General features: G+C 34.7%; 1 protein-coding gene across 6 annotated transcripts in view; it reads left to right on the top strand.

Moving 5' to 3' along the window:
• The window catches only part of LOC105486020 (neurobeachin), a 747,447-nt gene that overhangs the window by 609,065 nt on the left and 118,880 nt on the right, over positions 1-19,502 (top strand). For 5 of the 6 annotated variants that reach the window (XM_011748656.3, XM_071081645.1, XM_071081644.1 and 2 more), the window contains 4 exons: positions 1,083-1,200; positions 1,535-1,637; positions 5,943-6,058; positions 17,558-17,670. In XM_011748656.3, coding sequence (XP_011746958.1) covers positions 1,083-1,200; positions 1,535-1,637; positions 5,943-6,058; positions 17,558-17,670 — 450 coding nt within the window. Of the gene's footprint in view, positions 1-1,080; positions 1,201-1,534; positions 1,638-5,942; positions 6,059-17,557; positions 17,671-19,502 lie in introns of those variants that run through there. The other variant, XM_071081647.1, reaches the window with a different exon arrangement.

Here is a 19,502-nt window from a genome sequence, read left to right as displayed (position 1 = left end):
GCAGTAGAGCATACCAAAGCAAGCAGAAAAGTCCCTATGAATTGTTAATACACATTGGTGTATCAGGAAGGAATGTGCTTGTTATAGATTTGAGGACAGTAGCTTAATCAAATATAGATTATATACATGGTAACCAGAAGTCCAGATATGGATAGTTGCTGTGATTGTTTCAGTAGCTCAGTATTAGAGCCAACCTTGGCCTTCCTCTCATAGTTACACAATTGCTGCTACAGTTTCAGCTATCACATCTCCATTCAAGCAGGAAGGGCAAAGTGGTATGCCAGCTACCTATGACTCATTTCATCAGCTTTTCTCAAACATCCTCAACTGCTTTTGGTTTTGATCTCATTAACCAGTGCTTGGCCTAATGTCCTTCCACAAAGTTACAAGGGAATGTGGGGAAGCAGGGAATAACATTGTCATGATTGGCTTAGACCATGGGTCAGCGAAACTCTGTCCTGGGGGCCAAATTCAGCTCATACTTGTTGTAAATAAAATTTTGTTGGAACACCTCCATACCCCTTTATTTACACATTGTCTATGGCTCCTTTCATGTTACAATGGCAAAACTGAGTAGTTGCAACTGAGACCGTATAGCCTGCAAAGACTGAATATATTTACTCTCCAGCCTTTTACAGAAAAGTTTGCTGACCCCTGGATTAAACCAATCATGATCCTTTGCCTGGGGTGGACCATATGGACACTTTGGGGGTAGCTGGGCTGCCATTAAGCAAGGAAGAAAGGGGAGAAAGGATAGTGGAAAGAACCAACAATATATGTCTCACAGGTGGTCACCTGGTCCAATTAATTATATACAAGAACGAAAAGTGATCATATATTTTTGGTTTTAAGTCACAGATTCTCTTTGAATATGTTTTTCTACTCCTTCTTTTCCTCAAGACCCAACTGAGACAATTTAGAAAGGCAGAAATTTTGCAAATACACAGTATCAAATTATTGACAGCGTTGTGACAGACAGTGAATTCATTTCTAGTTTTCTGACTTTTACTAAGATACTGTCAGAGAAGATCTGAAATCCATATTTTATTGATTGACACTTCCCTTTAAACTGTTTATTTTAGGTTCTTGCATACACTGAGGGACTTCACGGAAAATGGATGTTCAGCGAGATACGAGCTGTATTTTCAAGACGTTACCTTCTACAAAACACTGCTTTGGAAGTATTTATGGCAAACCGAAGTAAGTCCCCTTAAATATTTTGAAAGAAAATGTGCTCATATTTACGTATTATTCATTTACATGGTATGATAATGTCTTGATTTTTCCCACTGTATTTCTGATACGCTCTAGCTTAAACAAACATAAATTCTTTTTAAAAAATAAAAAAGAATGAATTTGTTTGAAATGTGAACCCATTTGTTTCTCATGGATAAAGTTATACTGAAAGCTGATTTTTCATGAAGATCCATTACCTTTACAAATAAATCATGATAGGCACTTGAAGATGACTTGTAAAATTGATGGCTAACTTTCCTGTGGTTTTCTAAACCCTGTTTTTTTCTTCTTACCACAGCCTCAGTTATGTTTAATTTCCCTGATCAAGCAACAGTAAAAAAAGTTGTCTATAGCTTGCCTCGGGTTGGAGTAGGGACCAGCTATGGTTTGCCACAAGCCAGGTAATTATATCATATTACATATTATCTATGGCTTGTTAACATATTTCAATCTCAATATTACAGCAATGTAAATGTGGTTATAACATTGTAATTATTTCAGAGACCAAAGAATTTTCTTTCTCTGAAGGTTATTTGTAGGGATAGAGATTATGAAAATAGCTATTTTGAGAATGACAGAATGGTTAGGGCAGATTTTTATTTAATACATATAAATAAGAAAGTAAAAAACTTGATTGCATATCATAGCTAGCATATAGTTAAGACATTCTTGCTTGTTAAAAAATCTTACAGGAAACAGCAAAAGCCTCAAGATCATAAATGATTAATTGCTATGTAATAACATATAAATGTTTTTATAAATGCCATGTATAAATGCTTCTTCATTAAAGCAATAAAACCCTTAGAGTTTATTAAGTGTAATAGTCATTAATTATGGTATACTGGTAACCACATTTCCTAGATTTTCATCTTGGTATTTTAGAAGAATCATTTTGAAATCTTATATTATTAAAAGATACTAATGTAAGTAGAAAACGTAATCAGTAGTTATTCATATTGCTGATATCAGTTTGTCTGTTTTTGGCTCCAAATAACTGAATACCTGACTGAAAATGACTTAAACAATAGGGGTATTTTGGTGTGTGTGTGTGTTTAATATAAAAGATCTGGAGTTAAGGTGCTGCCGGTATTGGTTCAGAGGTTCAGTGATGTCAGAACTCTATTGGCTTTGTATTGGCAAAATCACCACTGCTTCTCCAGCTACTACATCTTCACACAACTGCATTACAGTAGGAAAAAGACACAAAGGATTTCTCTTCAAGCTTCTCTGTTTTAGGAAGGAATGTATTTCTCAGAAACCTAGAGCAATCTTTATCGCAAGTCCCTTTGGCCAGAATACAGTCACCTTCCCATTCCTAAAACAATCACCGCCAGAGAGGTGTGAGTTCCGTTGGCTTAGCCCAGTCATTCCCTAGGTTTTATGGGAAAAGATGCCACTGATTCTTTGCCAGCTCTTGTTTTTTTGTGTTTTTTTATTGAGGGGGGTTGGAGGGAGACGGAGTCTCGCTCTGTGGCCCAGTCTGGAGTGCAGTGGCACGATCTCGGCTCACTGCAAGCCCCGCCTCCCAGGTTCACGCCATTCTCCTGCCTCAGCCTCCTGAGTAGCTGGGACTACAGGCGCCGTCACCACCACACCTGGCTAATTTTTTTGTATTTTTAGTAGAGACGGGGTTTCACCGTGTTAGCCAGGGTGGTCTCGATCTCCTGACCTCGTGATCCGCCCGCCTCAGCCTCCCAAAGTGCTGGGATTACAGGCATGAGCCACTGCGCCCGGCCTTCTTTGCCAGCTCTTACATGAACAAAAGAAGATTTCTGTGGATGAGGAACAAAGGGAGATTGGCTTTAGGTAGATACCACAGTGTCTACCACATAGATTGTTATGTCCTTGAGAATTGTTGCACAGCACTGTATGGATGGAAAGGAAAACTAATCTTTGTCTATCCTCCCTTAAATGGGCTACAGACATTTGAAAGACAGGGACTGTGTTTGATTTATCCTTTGATCTACAGAACCTAACACAGTGCCTAATTGCAGCAGTGCGTTTAAAGTGCTATTCAGCTAGGGTTACGTTGTATTGCAACTTAATCTATTCTCTTTAAGCTTACAGTGTAAGACCAATTCACTGACATGTATACACATGCTCAAGATATTTGCTAGTAGAACGACAAGATTAAACTAAGATATTAGTAGATAATGAAGCACTTATATAAAATACAGGTCAAAGAAAAATGCATTTCATCTATCAAAGAAAATGAGGTTAGTTCTGCAAGACTTGTTCTTATTGAATCTAAGCTGACTCATAATAATCATTACTTCCTTTCCCAAGTGCTTACATACTATTTGTTTAGTCATCAATTTAAGAATTTACTCAGGAATTGACATTAAGAACTTACGAATGGGTCTAACTTTTTCCTTTTTAAGAGTAATGTCCTGTCTTCTGGCATATTTCTCAATGATTCCTGAAAGATTACTAATAGAGGTTTCTATATGGCATGTATAATTTCCCTCAGTATTCTTTGACTTGTCTGGACCGGAATTCATTTAAAACAATCAGAAGCTCTTTTACTATATTTCTTACCTATTATGAGTATTGTTTCCCCTTTAACCACATTTGGTCTCTTTTTGACATTTGGAAGATCATTCTTTTTTTTTTTTTTTTTTTTTTTTTTTTGAGACAAGATCTCACTATGTCACCCAGGCTGGAGTGCAGTGGCATGATGTCAGCTCACCACAGCCTTGATGTCCCCAGACTCAGCAGATCCTCCCACCTCAGCTTCCCAAGTAGCTGGGAATACAGACATATGCCACCACACCCAGCTAATTTTTGTATTTTTTGTAGAGACGGGGTTTCACCATGTTGTCCAGGCTGGTCTCGAACTCCTGGACTCAAGCAATCCACCCACTTCAGCCTCCCAAAGTGCTGGGATTACAGGCAAGAGCCACCATGCCCAGCTGGAAGATCATTCTCTGTAAGAAAACTGAAAACAAAAGAGCGGTTCAGTAGTTTTGGTCTCTCTGTAATTCATAATGCCATTCTATCTTTAAACATCATTTTGTTGTCCTTGGTTTGTTTTCCCCCCAAAAGCTCAACTAATTATTAGTTTCCTAATAATATTCTTACAGACTCAGTTTTATATACTTCCCTAGATATACATCCTTAGAAGTACCAAGTGGCAATGGGGAGACCCTGCATCTAGGCTTAAACCTGTCACTTAACTGGGTAACAATACGCAAGCCTCACACTTACTAGGAATTCAATAAATATTGGTTGAAAGAATGAATAACGCTACTCAAGCAGAATGGCACTCTTATCTACCATAAAATGCGGAAAATATCTTTGCAAGAGATACTCTGCAAGAGATATTTTGCAAGATATCTTCGCAAGAGATATTTTGATAATCTTTTGTGCTATGTACAAGACAATGCCTATTAAGATTCCATGTGAATACTCATGTTAATAATCCATGAGTAACAGAAATAGCCTTAAGTCTGTTCCCAAACTGAACACCAAGGCGTTCTGAGATATCACAGTGAATTCCCAGGGGTACTGCAGGGCATTTGTTAATTTTTTGGGGAAAAACAGCAACATTTGTCAGATACCACACAAAGTATTTGCTCGAGTTAGTTCCAAGTTTCAACTTAGAATGATTAGATAGGGCTGCATTTTTTTCAGTGACACCTCTGAGAAACTGGTGTTTGGTGGCTACTGTTTTCAAAAACAAGAGCCACATGAAAAATCAGTGTGGAACAGGAAATGAATGTGATGGTGTCAGATCTGATTCCAAGGTTTCAGAAGTTGTGCAGTGTCCAACAGACATACACACCCCATTAGTAAATGTGGTTATTTAAGAATGAAATATAAATATTTCTCTTTAAGTTTATGAGTATTGTGTTTTCAAACAGCTACTCAGTTGTTGAGATGTTAAATATTTATTGAGTTGTTTAGAGCTAACTACTTAATAAACACAATTGTAAGATATTTCTCTTGGCCAAGGAGCACTATGAAAAATTATGGAGATACTAAGGGTGCCATGAATTGAAAAAGTTTGAGAACCCCTGTCAATCAGTTTAAAAACCCAATAGCTTTATCATACTTTTCTAAACAACGGCTCTCATTATTTTTAGATGAACATGTTGAACCTGGAAAGTTTCATAATTTGGACGAATTATCATGGTTTATTCCCTTAGGCTGTTCCTATGTCCCTTCTTCTGGACTCATGCATTTTTTCAAAGTTCCCGGTTGTTTTATATTTTACACCATTGCAGGGATATTGTACAGGCAGATGCTGTGCGTGTGTGCACACTCTGTGTGTGAAGGCAAGTCTAAAATGTTCATTGACAGACATTAAGTCAAATGCATGTAAGCAGTTACCTGACTACCTGTCTACCTACCTCGTTGACATGGAGCAGATTTGCTGTATTGTTTAAAAACTACTTGATTTATCTTAAGTATAGTTTTACTTTTTTTTCTTGTTGATTTGTAAAATGCTCATTTGCAGCTATGATTTTACAAATAAGGTTGCTTTCAAATTGTTTTATACTGAGTAATTAAGTGTATCTTCTCCATAATGGAATTCTCAAATATTGCTAATTTCTACAATTAAAATATATTTTCTAATTCATCTAAGAATGATAAACCATAAATTATTTTAAATTGATTACCAAACTAATATATTAGTTAATACTGGATTTTTTTAAATTAAGAATTAAAGAGACTATGTTTGTTATGCTATGCTTAATTGCTAGGAGGATATCATTGGCCACTCCTCGACAGCTTTATAAATCTTCCAATATGACTCAGCGCTGGCAAAGAAGGGAAATTTCAAACTTCGAATATTTGATGTTCCTTAATACGATTGCAGGTAAGATGTCTCATTCTTTAATCTAATAATATGTTTATGTTCATCAAAATCATGGTAATGTAGCCTGATATAATACATTTTTCTCTTTGGAATTCAAATGCAGCATTAGAGAAAATTTTGAAGCACTCACATTAAATTTTATCAGAAACTGTGCAAGCTTATACCAAACTCTTAGATGCATTTATCGTTGAAGAGGCTTTTCCTTGCTCTCCTTCTGCCATTTCCTTTGCTGACAGCTTTGTCTGAAGGTTTATTAGAGTCAACAAACCATTGCCAGAGTGTCTGGAAATAATAATGGGAAAAGTAATTTCACTACTTTGTCATTCTCAGCAATAGCAGCTAGACAGGAGAATAACAACAGGTTTCTGCCTAGTACAGATGTCACCTGGATTATGGCATGATTAGGTTACAGCATCTTTTTTTCTTAAAATCTTCAAATAAAAATACAAAATCAGATTACATTTTCTAGATTATGAGTAACTGCCATCAACCTCCACAGTACCACGCTTGCAAATCAAAAGGAGGTAGTGGCTTTGTTTTCTGCTAAATCAGTGGTTGTCGGTGGTTAAACATGTCTATGAGATTTAAGTACTTCATCTTTTTTCTTAAGCTCCAAAAGCCCTTATTCATGATGAATTACAAAGAGTTTACTTCTATAAACCAGGCTCTACAAAAAGTTTTTGCAATTAGATGAATTTAAATAACCACATAAATAAAGATGCTTACCGTAATTATTGTTTTGTTATGAATGAATGTTCACAACCGTGTATTTAGAGCAGTGTTCTTCTCTGAATCATTACTTTAAAAATATAACTATGTAATATTACTCTTTTTTAATCTATCATACATAAGTGTGACTATAGATACTATAGGTATATATTAAATATGGGTAAATAGATACATATTAAATAGACAAAACTTGATTTGTCCACAAAAGGGAATAAAGCTATTTGATATATTAAAATGCTTTTTCATTTTAATACCAATACATTCATGTATATATGTTCATATATACATGCATTTATTCATATGTATAGTATACACACATATATATCTTGAATAAACCTGTTTACTCCCTCAAAGATAAAAGAAATGTGTTGTACTATTAAGTTAGCATATTATTTATAAATAGAATGAATTTAAACATCTGAAATGTAAAGAACTTAATTTCATTAGCATATTTAAGTAAATAGCATGGTGTAGCAGAAAGAACGTAACTTTCAGCACCAAAGAGAAGAGAGAGAGAATCCCAGATCTGCCAACTTTCTGTCCTGGAGCATAAGTTGAATTTTAACTTTTAACTCTATCTTGGACTTTTAATCTTTTAATATCAGTATTTAATATGTTTACATCTGTTGTAATAACTGGTATGTTTGGTCTTATATCATCTTGTTTTATACTATTTTTTAATGTTCTCTTGCTTTTTATGTTGTTTGTTCTCTGGCTCTACGAATGCTTTTTTGCTCAGTGATATTGTGATTTAAAATATAAACACCTTGTTATTAATTCTCCTAGAGATATTACATTTTTAAAAGCCTTATAAACTATACTTTTCTTAATTTGAACTCAAAAATGAATTACCGTTTTTAAATGATACGTGAGTAAGACAAAAACCTCAACTCAATTTTATTTCTCATTCATTGCTTATCTTTGCAAATATAAATTACTAGCCAGAATCCAGGTTATTATTAGCTTCATACTCTGGGTTCTCCGTCTTTTTGCAAATTAAGAAACATTTCAAACTATTGAAATTATGTGTTCATGCAGTGTATTATTTTCAGCTGTATGGATCTTTACCTGATTTTGGGGGATGATATTCTCTGTACGTTCTTGTGTAACATTTTTCCATATTCCCTGTATTAGGTTTTTGTATTATCTGCTCTTGAGAGACCTATCAAGACTTAGTATCATTAGACACTGTTAGATGGACTTACGGGTTTTTGTCCCTTGGCTGTGCTAGCTATTTGGAACTGTTCGATATAAAACTGGAGGGTAGGGTGATATACCTCACTTCCAGTTCAGTTTCCATTGTAGCAGGCAATCATATTAAATGGTTTTGCTATTCTAAAATAAGATTTTCTCCAGGCTCTGGATGGAATGTTTTCCAGTTCATTGTTGTAAAGGTCTCTTCTAGTCTCCATCCCTTCCCACTGCATTTTACTCATGTCAGGTCAATTTCCCACAGTGTGGTACAGTACCACCTAACTACTACCTACTTCATGCCTGTTACTCTCTGGGAGTCTCTTTATCTGTCCAACTCTGGAAAGGCTGCTGTGTCTAAATCTGGGTGAGATAACATTGTCATCCCTTCTAAAAGTTGCACCTGAGCAGTATAGAGCCTAATATGCTTTTTTCTATTTGGGGCAATCTTTGGGTTTCTGAGCCAGAGCATGCAGACTGTCATGGGAATTAAAAAGCAACTTTCTATTCTTTTTTGAATCATTGAAGTCTGTTTTATTTATAACATGAAGATTATATAGGCCACTGATTTTTTCAAAACTTGCTGGGTACTTCCTTTGCAATTAGTTATAACTAAACATGAAAGCCTCACTATTGTAAGCAATGGGATAAAAATTAACAATAGGGACTAGGAGCACAGAACACTTACAGTCTAGATGAATTAGTGAAATACACATAAATAAGACATTTTAGGACGGCTGATAGTAAATGCTGAGTCATTGCTACAGTGAATGCTGCATGAGCTCAGCAGAGGGGAGGTATTTTAAAATGTGTTTGGGGAGAAAAAAAGAGAAGAGCTTCACAAATTTCTGCCAGTTGTATATATATGGTGTGTTCAGTGGACAGAATTATCATACCTTGTCTGGAGTAGAGAATTATATATAATATTGGAGCGTTAGAGAAGAGCCAGATTTATAAAGAGGTTTTTAGGAGTCAGTATAGTTTTGGAGTAGAAGGGAATGCGATGTGGAGCTTTAGGAAAATTAAACTGATAATTATGTATGGCATAAATCAAAATTGAGATTCCTTGGCATTAGTGCTATAAGGAGAGTATTACAGTAGTAATAGTAAATCGTTACTGAATATTTACTGTGTACCACATATTCTAATTTTCTCTGACTACAGAAGCAAGTAAAGTATGGTTTCTGCCTTTAAAAAGACGTAATATAGTGAAGAAACAGATGTATACCAGTAATTCCACTAAAAAGTATTAGAATGAGGAAACAGATATGTATACCAGTAATTCCATTAAAATGTATTAGAATATATAAAATTGTGTGCAATTTTATAATGTATAAAAAGTATTATAATGGGAGTATATGTGAAGCCATTTGCAGTAGTCAAATCTAGAAGCTATTATTTATAACTAAGAGATCAGAAAAAGCTTCCCATAGGTGACATTTAAATTGGGAATTGAAATATGGTTAAGAATTCACTAGGAAGTAGGCAGAGGGCATTCCAAGAAGAAAATGTGAGGTGAAGATTTTGGATGAGTATAGTGGCAGCAGGTATGGCAAAAAGAGAGTAAATGACACTTTGTATGATATCATTATACAAAAAAGTTTCACTGTAATTTGCTGTAGTTCAGTGGTTATCAAAATGTAGTCCCCTGACCAGCATTATTACCTTGGAGACCTGTTAGAGATGCTGATCCTCAGACTCCTCCTCAAACCTAGTGAATCAGAAGCTGGCAACCTGCCTTTCAGCAAGCCCTCCAGTTGGTTCTGATACAAAAAGTTTGAGCACAATTGCATTAGCCATTTAAGATCTAATTATCAGGACAAGATTTGCATATAAAACGTTTAAAACATACAAGAAAGTACAGGATTAAGTGCCATTCAGTGTAGTACAAGTTTAGAGAAGTGAGAGATTAATATGAAATAGTCTACTCGAGGAAACCTTCTTGGAAAAGATGAGCTTTAAATGAACTCTTCAAGGATTTTGTCAGATGTGGATGACTATCCAGGCAAAATAAACCTTAATAAGTAGAATGACAATTGAAAAAAATTATGAATATGGATATCCTGAGGTACTCTCCCTGGATATATTCCTATTAATTTAATTCTTCCTGTGCCATCATCCTGAAACTAAATAGGAATGCCAGTTTAAACTGAGCACCAGCATTAAAGACATGGGTGATGGTTTTATTAGAGAAGCTTCACTAATGCCGTGATTGAATACTTGTTAGTGCAGCAATTAGATTTGCCTGTTTTCCTGATTGGTGGACAGTGTGTATCCATTCATCTCTTCTTATCAAATCACCCTTCAGAGTTCTCTTATGATCCTAAAATAAAGGGTGCTCTAAAGATGTTAAGTTGTACCAGTATCACTTCAACGAACATGGGTCCTAAAATAATCATACTAGTTTATAACACTGTTTTAGGGATACAGTTATTGTTCAGGAAATATTTATTTCATTTGATTGATCGAAACTTAAGATTTATTGTTTCTAGATAGGATGTTAGTCTTCTTTTTGACGAACTGTAATTCTTAGGTAATCTAAAGCCAAGAAATGGTTGGCTTATATTTTGTCATAATATTTTTAAACATTTTTATTTGATATCAAGATTGAGAAAAAATAATCGTATTTTTATTATGTCTTTGTTTTGTTTCATTTTTCCTACTGAAACATTTCTTTGTTAATAATAAGAACTCAGAAAACATGGAAAGTAAGTTTATGATTATTCAGTGATTTATAATGTGCCAAACATTGTTCTAAGGTCTTTATATGTATTTGCTCATCTAATCCTCACAATAGCCCCATGAGTTAGGTTCTGTTCTTATCCCTATTTTACAAAGAGATGAGGTAGAGAGTAGCTAAATAACTTGGCCCAAGGCATAGGGCTAATAAGTGACAAAGTCAGGATTCAAACCTGGGCAGTTTAGCTCCAGAGTTTTCATTCAGTTACTACGGCATACTGTTCCAGGATATTCCTGGTACCATACAACTTCACCTTCAGTCACCAGCCTTAACTTATTAACTGCTTTTAAAACCTAAATAATTAATGATTTAAAACAATTTTGTCATTTTCTTTTACATTTCATCAGATTAACCCTTTGAAGTTTATTTACTGTCATGACTCGTAGATACTGATATTCTAGCACTAGATCTGGGCCTGGAATTATTATCTTTAATGTAGAACCTAGCCCTGTTTTCAGTTAAGCTTTAGATCAAAAGAAAGAGACTCTGAGACAGAGATTTGCTTGAGGATTTTTACTGGAAAAGCCCTTGGGATCAACATCTGTGGGGGAGTGAAGAAATTAGAACTGGGCAGAAGGAGGATTCAGACGTAAGTGTAGTTGTGACAAAGGCTTCAGTAGATCCCATGGGGTGCCTGGGCTAGGCTAACCATTCAAAGTTGTCTTGGCTTGAGGCAAGGGAGCCAGGTCTTCATTACCTCCACTCTGCAGCCATTGGATGCAGACTCCTGGGAAGGAGACATGACTTTGGATTGGGGACTTTCTTCTATCGATAGCAATTCTTGGAGATGGGCATAGCTGAACACCACCAGCCATCAACACCACCAGCCATCAACGCTCCCAGCATCCACCATACCAGCAGTTCTCAGACTTCAGTGTATCCAAAGCAGGATTGCTAAAACACAGATCTTTGGTCCCCACCGCCATAAGTTCTGATTCAGTAGGCTTGGATTGAGCTGCAAGAATCTGCATTTCTAAGAAGTCTCCAATTGATGCTGATGTCATTGATCTAGGGACTACACTTTGAGAATTACTGCCCTGTATCTATATTCTTTAAAAGACATACCTAAAACTAATTTTATTAATCTTCATATAGCACTGTCAGTATCACACATTTTGACTCTTATGATAGGGCATCCTTAGCATTTTATGTGCATTTTGTCTTCCCAATGAGAAAAAAAGTTTTGCTCAGTAAATACCCATGAAATTAAGTTACTTAATATTTATTTTTGTAAATATTTGCAGGATTTTATGATCTATTATGTAAATTCACTAGAATTACTGGACAAGGGATTTTTAAACCTCTTGGATTAAAGAGAAGTATTACAGAATTGGAATCTGTTTGAAAAGATGAAACAATCTTTTCTGGCTTCACATGTTTAAAAATATAGGCCAATGTGACCTAATAAATTACGTATTTTCTATAAATATTCTCCACAAATATTCTATAAATAATTCTAAGACTTAGATTAAAACAGTACCAAACTCTACATTATTGGTTACTGTCTTGCACTCTCAGATTTATCTTTTTTCCCAAAAATATTATTTTAGTATGAAATACAAAGTACATATTATGACCCACTTCTTAAGGTGTCTCATACTTGACCAATTTCACTTTTCTCCTTTCTAGATGCTTTTAAAAATAAGACTCTGTATACAGCACATGGTCACAGTATCATAGTATTAATGCATTATGCAGACTTTTTACACCCTCCTGTGGTATGTGTACATATGCATAACTGCATATAAATAAACTCACATTTACTGTATGTAAGTTTTGTAAACATACTTTACATAGTAACAGAAGCTTGTCAGATATTCAGGAAACATATTTAAAAGACAACTAAAATTCCATAAATGTGTTCTTAGGCTTTGTTTTATTCTATTTATAAATTTAATGAATGTTCATTTTAGAAAATTGGAAATACAAAAAATGGTAACTTTAAAAATTAAACCACTCAAAATTCTAACCGTAAATATCACAGTCGACATTTGGGTGATTTTTCTGTTTTTCTTTCTCTGTGTGTGGTGTATCATTGGGAACCTATAATGTATACAGGTTTGCTTTCTGCTTTTTCCATTTCACTAAATATTCTTTGAAGGCATGACTTTTAAAACTACATGAGAGTCCAGTTTAGAAATATGGCATAATTTATGTAACTATATGTGAAACACTTGATTTTTTTTTAAAGAACATTAAATTTTAGATGATTATGTAAAATAATCTTAATGATACTTAGAGTTCTACTTAAAATGTGGTTTCAACTTTCAGTTCCCAGATTGACCTGATTTCTGTTCGTTTTCTGAAAAATACAACCTACACCTTATTTTATACCTTTTTAGATAATATTATGGAAAAGATGTTGAAACCTGTAATTCTTGCATTTTAAAACATAGGAGAGTGACTGCTAACGTAGCTTTGTATAAATGATCCCCTGTTAAACTTGAGAATTTTTTTTAAGCATTTTGAGTTGTTTTTCATATGATAGCTAATGAATTCAGCACGACTTCTCCAACCCCAACCTTTTTCTCCTGTTTAGCATTTTCCACTTTTTTACTCTGTGATGAACAAGCCCTCCCTGGTTAATTATGTATATATTTAGCTACTGCATGTGTTGGGCTTATTATTGTCATCTAATTAGATGTAACTTGAACTGCTTGCTTCTAGAAAAATCATTAAAAATTCTTTCCTAATGACCTAGAGATGACAAAATGTCTGTAAAGTGTGAAGAAGCAGACAAGCACAGGAACATCGCTCTTAAAGAGTGTTAATCCAGATGCTGCAATCATCTAATTAAACAATATTTTGCTGTCATTAACATTTTCACCAAGGAATTGCAGTTATAATTTCTTTGTCAGCTGTCTCTAGATCACTTTACCTTCAAACCCAAAGTGCCATATAAAAACATTAAATTGGATGGTTTAATTAAAAAGTTTTTTTTTAATGAAGAAACATATCCAGTGATTCTGAGATCTCATTTACTGTGTTTCACTTTTATTATTTGAGTAGATTAGTGTCATAGGCTTGCAGTATTTAATATTCATCTTCTAAGATAAATTCTTATAAGCATAGTTAGCAAAATAAAGTGTACATATATATTTATATGTATACACATATACATACACATATATATACACACACACAAATATATATATATACTTACCACTGCTGGAGAAGGAAAGGACCCTACCAATTATAGCACCAGTGTATTTACTAAATATCAACTATCCTAAAGAAAAAGCAAAACAATTAGTAAATAAATATCTAGGTATGCCAGAGCCTAACAAGTATTACTTTGGAAATATCTCACTTTTTGGATGATTTAATGAACAGTATTTTTTTTTTCATTTCACAAAGATGTTCAGTAAAGTAATTAAAGGAGTAATGCTAATTCATGATTAAAACATATCAATGCAAAACCCCAAAGTGCCACTTAGTCACTCTTTTTTTTCCATGTAACATTAAATACATTGTGCATTTTTTATTAAAATCAAATACATATATGACTGTCCATTTTGATAGGCTCTTATGCAGAAATTGTTATTAAAAATAAGCATTAATGTCATATTTATAAAGTTTATTATATTTATTAGAATTAAAATAGTGCTATAAACCTCTGCTAATTTAAAAATTACTAAAATTTTCTTCTTAGCACTTATTTTCAAAGGACCACTCAAAGATTATTTAAAGTGAATTGCAAAAAACAAAATGCAGGACAGAATAATAGACATGAAATATGGTTACTGGCATCATTCATTTTATGTATACGTGTGTGTGCATTTTTAAATAATGCTTTTCTTCTTTGTATTTCTTTCTAAAAATAGCATTATATCTTTTTTTAACTTTTATTTTAGCCTCAGGCGGTACATGTGCAGATTTGTTATGGGATAAATTACATGTCACGGGTGTTTGATATACAGATTACTTTGTCATCCAGGTGATAAGCATAGTACCCAATAGGTAGTTTTTGGATCCTCACCTTCCTCCTTCCCTCTACCCTCAAGCAGTATCCTTTTCTTTCTTAGAAAATCATTTCTATTAAAAGGCTAGGGTCTTCAAATATGGTCTATATTTTTATGCTATTTGCATTTATACAGTACATTTAAATACTGTGTTTATGTAAATTGGCTTTTTATTTTAACAGTTTTCCTTCATATGTAAGTTATAAAACTTCATCAGAAATTATTTTAACAATTGTGGTATCTGATTTTCATCTATCAATTAATTTATTTAAGTAATATATGTTATATCTAGATAGGTAGCATCAGCATTATTCTGTTAAAAAATACACACTAGAATACTTGCTTTTCATTAAAATCTCCAGATTTTTAAGTAGAACAGTTCCCCTCAGAAAATGGAAGAGCTCTAAACTCTGCCATGGACCCATTTAGGATCCCAGAAGTAGCTCTGTCTAGCCAATCTGTACTCTTTGTATATATACATATATAAAAAAAAAAAAATGAGCCCTATCAGGTGTCCTAGGTTAGCATACATATGAACTATTGGTAATAAATTTTCAAGTTTAGAATTGTACAGCTTTTATTTTACAATATTGGTACTGTTTTAGCAGATTATTGTCATGTACCAAAGACTTTAATATGGCTCCAAACTCTCATTTAATCTCATTATTCTTCTTCACCATAGACTTAAATACAAGCAGGTTCATCAATTGCTTGAGCCACCTAGCTGCAGACATTTTCTTCTAGTTTAATGCAGACATTCACAGTATCATTCTCTCTCATATATACCTCTATGCCTTTGCATAATCCTCATCTTCTAAAGATAATGTTCTGCAGTTTTCCTTTACTTGACTTACGTTTGTTCATCTTCTGAAATTTGGATCGTTTTATTCCATTTTTATCACATGCATATCCATTCCATCAACAAATATTTATTGGGCAGATGGTATGTGCCAACACAGAGAGATTACAAAAACAAACAAACAGCCCAGCCCTGACATTTATGAGTTTACAGACTGGTGGAGAGGCAGAGAAGTAAACGGTGATGTGTATCAGGTATAATAGAGGTCTGTATGAGAACTGTGGTGGGGCAACACAGGGGAAGCCCTAACCTAGCTGTAACCTCATCCCAGTAAATGCAAAGTGGAAGCAGTATTCTGCTGCCATTATCCACACCTATATTACATACTTACAGCAGTTTATACACTTAAAGCAATATGCAGTTTAGTTGTAAAATGCAAAGCTTCATATAATAAACAGATAAAATAGTCATCAATAAAATGTTTACTAAATGTATTAATTAATTTGGTTTGGTGCTTACAATTGCAGATTTTAGTTCTTACTCAGATTGTAGTTCTTTTTTTTTATATTTCATAGTTATGTTTTCCAACTGCTATAAGAGCAGATATCATTTAATGTAATTTCCTGATGATGAACAAGATAATACCTGCATATCTATATTACTGTGATAGTACATGTGGTGTGTGCAACCACGGCATACTGGATGAAATTCATATCACTAAATACCAGTGAAATAGCTGTTTTGTGTGAATTTTAATGGAAATTTAGAAAATTACTGATAATTGGATCATAACACATTTTTATAAAAAATAATTTTGTTCAACAAAACTTTTCTTAGGATCCTGTTTCTTTGATAGCCATTCTTTTAATTTCACCTGATCCTATGTTTTTTCAGTTCCAGTTTATGAGGGGGGGGCACAGCTTGCTCCCCTAAACTTTCCACATTCCCAGTGTACCTCAATATCATATCTGAAGTGTTTAAGACATTCTACCAAAACATAAACAGACATACTCACCCTAAGATCCAGCAGTTCTTCACTCAGGTGAAACAACGTAAGATAAAAAAAAAAAAAAATCATGAACTTAAGGAGTGAAAAAATGTATGATTGACATCTGCCTCTGTACTTTTTCATCCTAGCTTCAGAGTACTTCTGTCCACTTGCAAATTCTCTGCATTCATTCTTGATATAAGTTTAACATAGTATTCTGTGTACTCATAATTTCTCGATATATATTCATTATAATAGAATACCATCACAGCTGGGCGTAGTGGCTCAGGCCTGTAATCCCAGCACTTTTGGAGGCTGAGGCGGGCAGATCACGAGGTCAGGAGTTTGAGACCAGCCTGGCCAACATGATGAAACCCCATCTCTACTAAAAATACAAAAATTAGCCAGGTGTGGTGGCATGTGCCTGTAATCCCAGCTACTCCGGAGGCTGAGGCAGGAGAATCGCTTGAACCCAGGAGGCAGAGATTGCAGTGAGCCAAGATCGCGCCACTGCACTCCAGCCTGGATGACAGAGCGAGACTCCATCTCAAAAAAAATAAAAAATAATTAAAAGATAAAATAGGATACCGTCACCTAAGCTGCAAATGTGCAGGTCATTGGGGTGACTTCCTCCATAATTACTTTCAGGGCCTCTAACTGACAAGGCTCTGCTTCCAGGGTTGCAATATTATCTACATCAGCAGAAGAGAGATGAGATACACATGCAGGAAGTTTCAGTGGGCCAAGCCTTGAAGAGACTTTGCTCACATTCTGTAGATTAGAACTAAATCCCGTGGCCATAGCTACTTGTAAGGGAGGCTGAGAAATGTGGTGTAGCACAGAAAGAGGAGAATCAATTACAATAACCAGCCAGTAGTCTCTATCACAATCTTATAAATAGTAATTCTGGTTATGTTTTAAAACAATTGAATGAATTCACTTGAAAAGCATTGTTATCAGAGTTAAAGGTATGGTTCAATAAATACAAAGTTACTTTTCTTCTGAAATTCAATAGATGCTTTGTAAGAACAGAAACTATTTCATAAGCATTTTGTGTATACAAATTTTTATTTCTGTTTTTCTTTACTAGGACGGACATATAATGATCTGAACCAATATCCAGTATTTCCATGGGTGTTAACCAACTATGAATCAGAAGAATTGGACCTGACTCTTCCAGGAAACTTCAGGGATCTATCAAAGGTAACTTTTAAACATATAGAAGTCAGCTTTCTTCGTAAGGCTGTAGTCTAATAGTATTTCTGTCAGAGTATAAATAGCCAGTTAATGTTTGTAAGAAAGTGAAACTGGTTATCCTGACTTACACAGTCAGTTTCTAAATCTTACCAATTCTTAGCACAGGAATTAAGCTACAAGAAGATAAACTAGTACTAGCATAGGCAAAATGAAATGGGTATTTGAGAAATAGCACATGTAGGGAGAGGTTTCTCATATATCCTAGGCTTTAAAGTCTAGGTTTAAAACCTAAAATTAGTAGAAAATATGATGGCAGATCATTTATGTGATATATTCCTTAGATGATAAGGCATGTTATATTGACCATAAAATACACACATTGTAGGGAAATATAATACTGAAAAGAAAGTCAGTTTAGTTTATCAAGTTTCTATCTATATATGAGAGAGAAGATATGGTCCAAAAGATGGCAAGAAAATGGTGCATAACGGTAATAAGAAATAAAAGGCAAAATTTTTATTAGCTTACCTCGTTTATCCAGAGGAAACTACAGTGTGATACTGAACTGTTGGAAATTCAGTGAAGAACTGGGAACTAAGCCCAAAAAGCTGCTCTATAGTCTAAGCTTACGCCAGAGGCTTGCCTTAAAGTTCATGTGTGTTAGCCGTAGTAAAGTCTCAGCCCATTGACTTTGAATGTATCTCTCTTTTCTATGAGACTTGATTGTCTGATTTAGCAATCCACAGAAAGTTGAAAGGTATTTGTGTATACATTTGGTTTTGAGGGGCAGGTCTAAGGGGCTAATGGACAAGAGCAGCATAAGCTCTGTGAATTAGGGAAACGTCATTACCGCCGATTTAAAATGAATCCCACAGATGGTTTTTAACTCAGCATGCCTGTGCCTGCGCCTTTTCTGGCCTTTGAAAGCTAGACTGTTAAACTTGCTCTTTGACAAAATCTTGTCTGCATGTATTTTATTTAACATTAATTGAATAATCATTACTTAGACATTATAAAATATATATACGATACAAATTCAGAGTATAGATTATCAGGTAGCATATTAAAACCTCATATGATGACTACTATTATGTCTATTGTATTATTTTTAAAACAAGGAAGGAAGTTCTTTTTCTTCGAAATCAACTGGGATATTGTGTTTAAAGGAAACTTACAGACTGAAGCTCCTTTTTTCTCTCCATCTATTTATTCATTCTTTCAGTTGTTCAGTCAACAAATATTTATCACACATGTACTATATGTCGAACACTCTACAAGTGAAAGAGTGTACAGGAGTGAATAAAGCAGACATATTCCCAGCCACTTGGAGGGAGTTCAGCCCAGAGCAAAAATGAAAACTCAGATAGTTAACAGCAATATGAGAGGCCAGCATTTACGAGATAGGTTTAGTGGGGACTGTGCCTCACTGGGGAGTACAGGCTCAGCCTCGCTAAGACATTTGGACTCGAATGTTCTTGAAACCTAGCCCAGCCAAAGAAAATGTGGCACTCATTATCATTAGTATGGTTTATAGAAGGCATCTATTTACCACATATTTGCTGGTAATCATAGATTTTTTCCATTTATCCGTGTAGGAAAAAATGAGTTAAAATAAATGAGGAAGTCACTGTTTCTACAGTAACTGAAGATATAAACATTTCAAGGTTCTTTTTTTGTTTTTTGTTTTTTTTTTTTTAGATGGAGTCTCGCTCTGTCGCCCAGGCTGGAGTGCAGTGGTGCGATCTCGGCTCACTGCAGCCTCCACCTCCTGGGTTCAAGCGATTCTCCTGCCTCAGCCTCCTGAGTAGCTGAGATTACAAGCTCCTACCACCACACCT

This window comes from Macaca nemestrina, chromosome 16 (genome assembly GCF_043159975.1).
Source record: "Macaca nemestrina isolate mMacNem1 chromosome 16, mMacNem.hap1, whole genome shotgun sequence".
Taxonomy (NCBI): domain Eukaryota; kingdom Metazoa; phylum Chordata; class Mammalia; order Primates; family Cercopithecidae; genus Macaca; species Macaca nemestrina.
The sequence above is the reverse complement of the archived record's forward strand: the minus strand, read 5'-3'. Positions and strand labels throughout refer to the sequence as shown.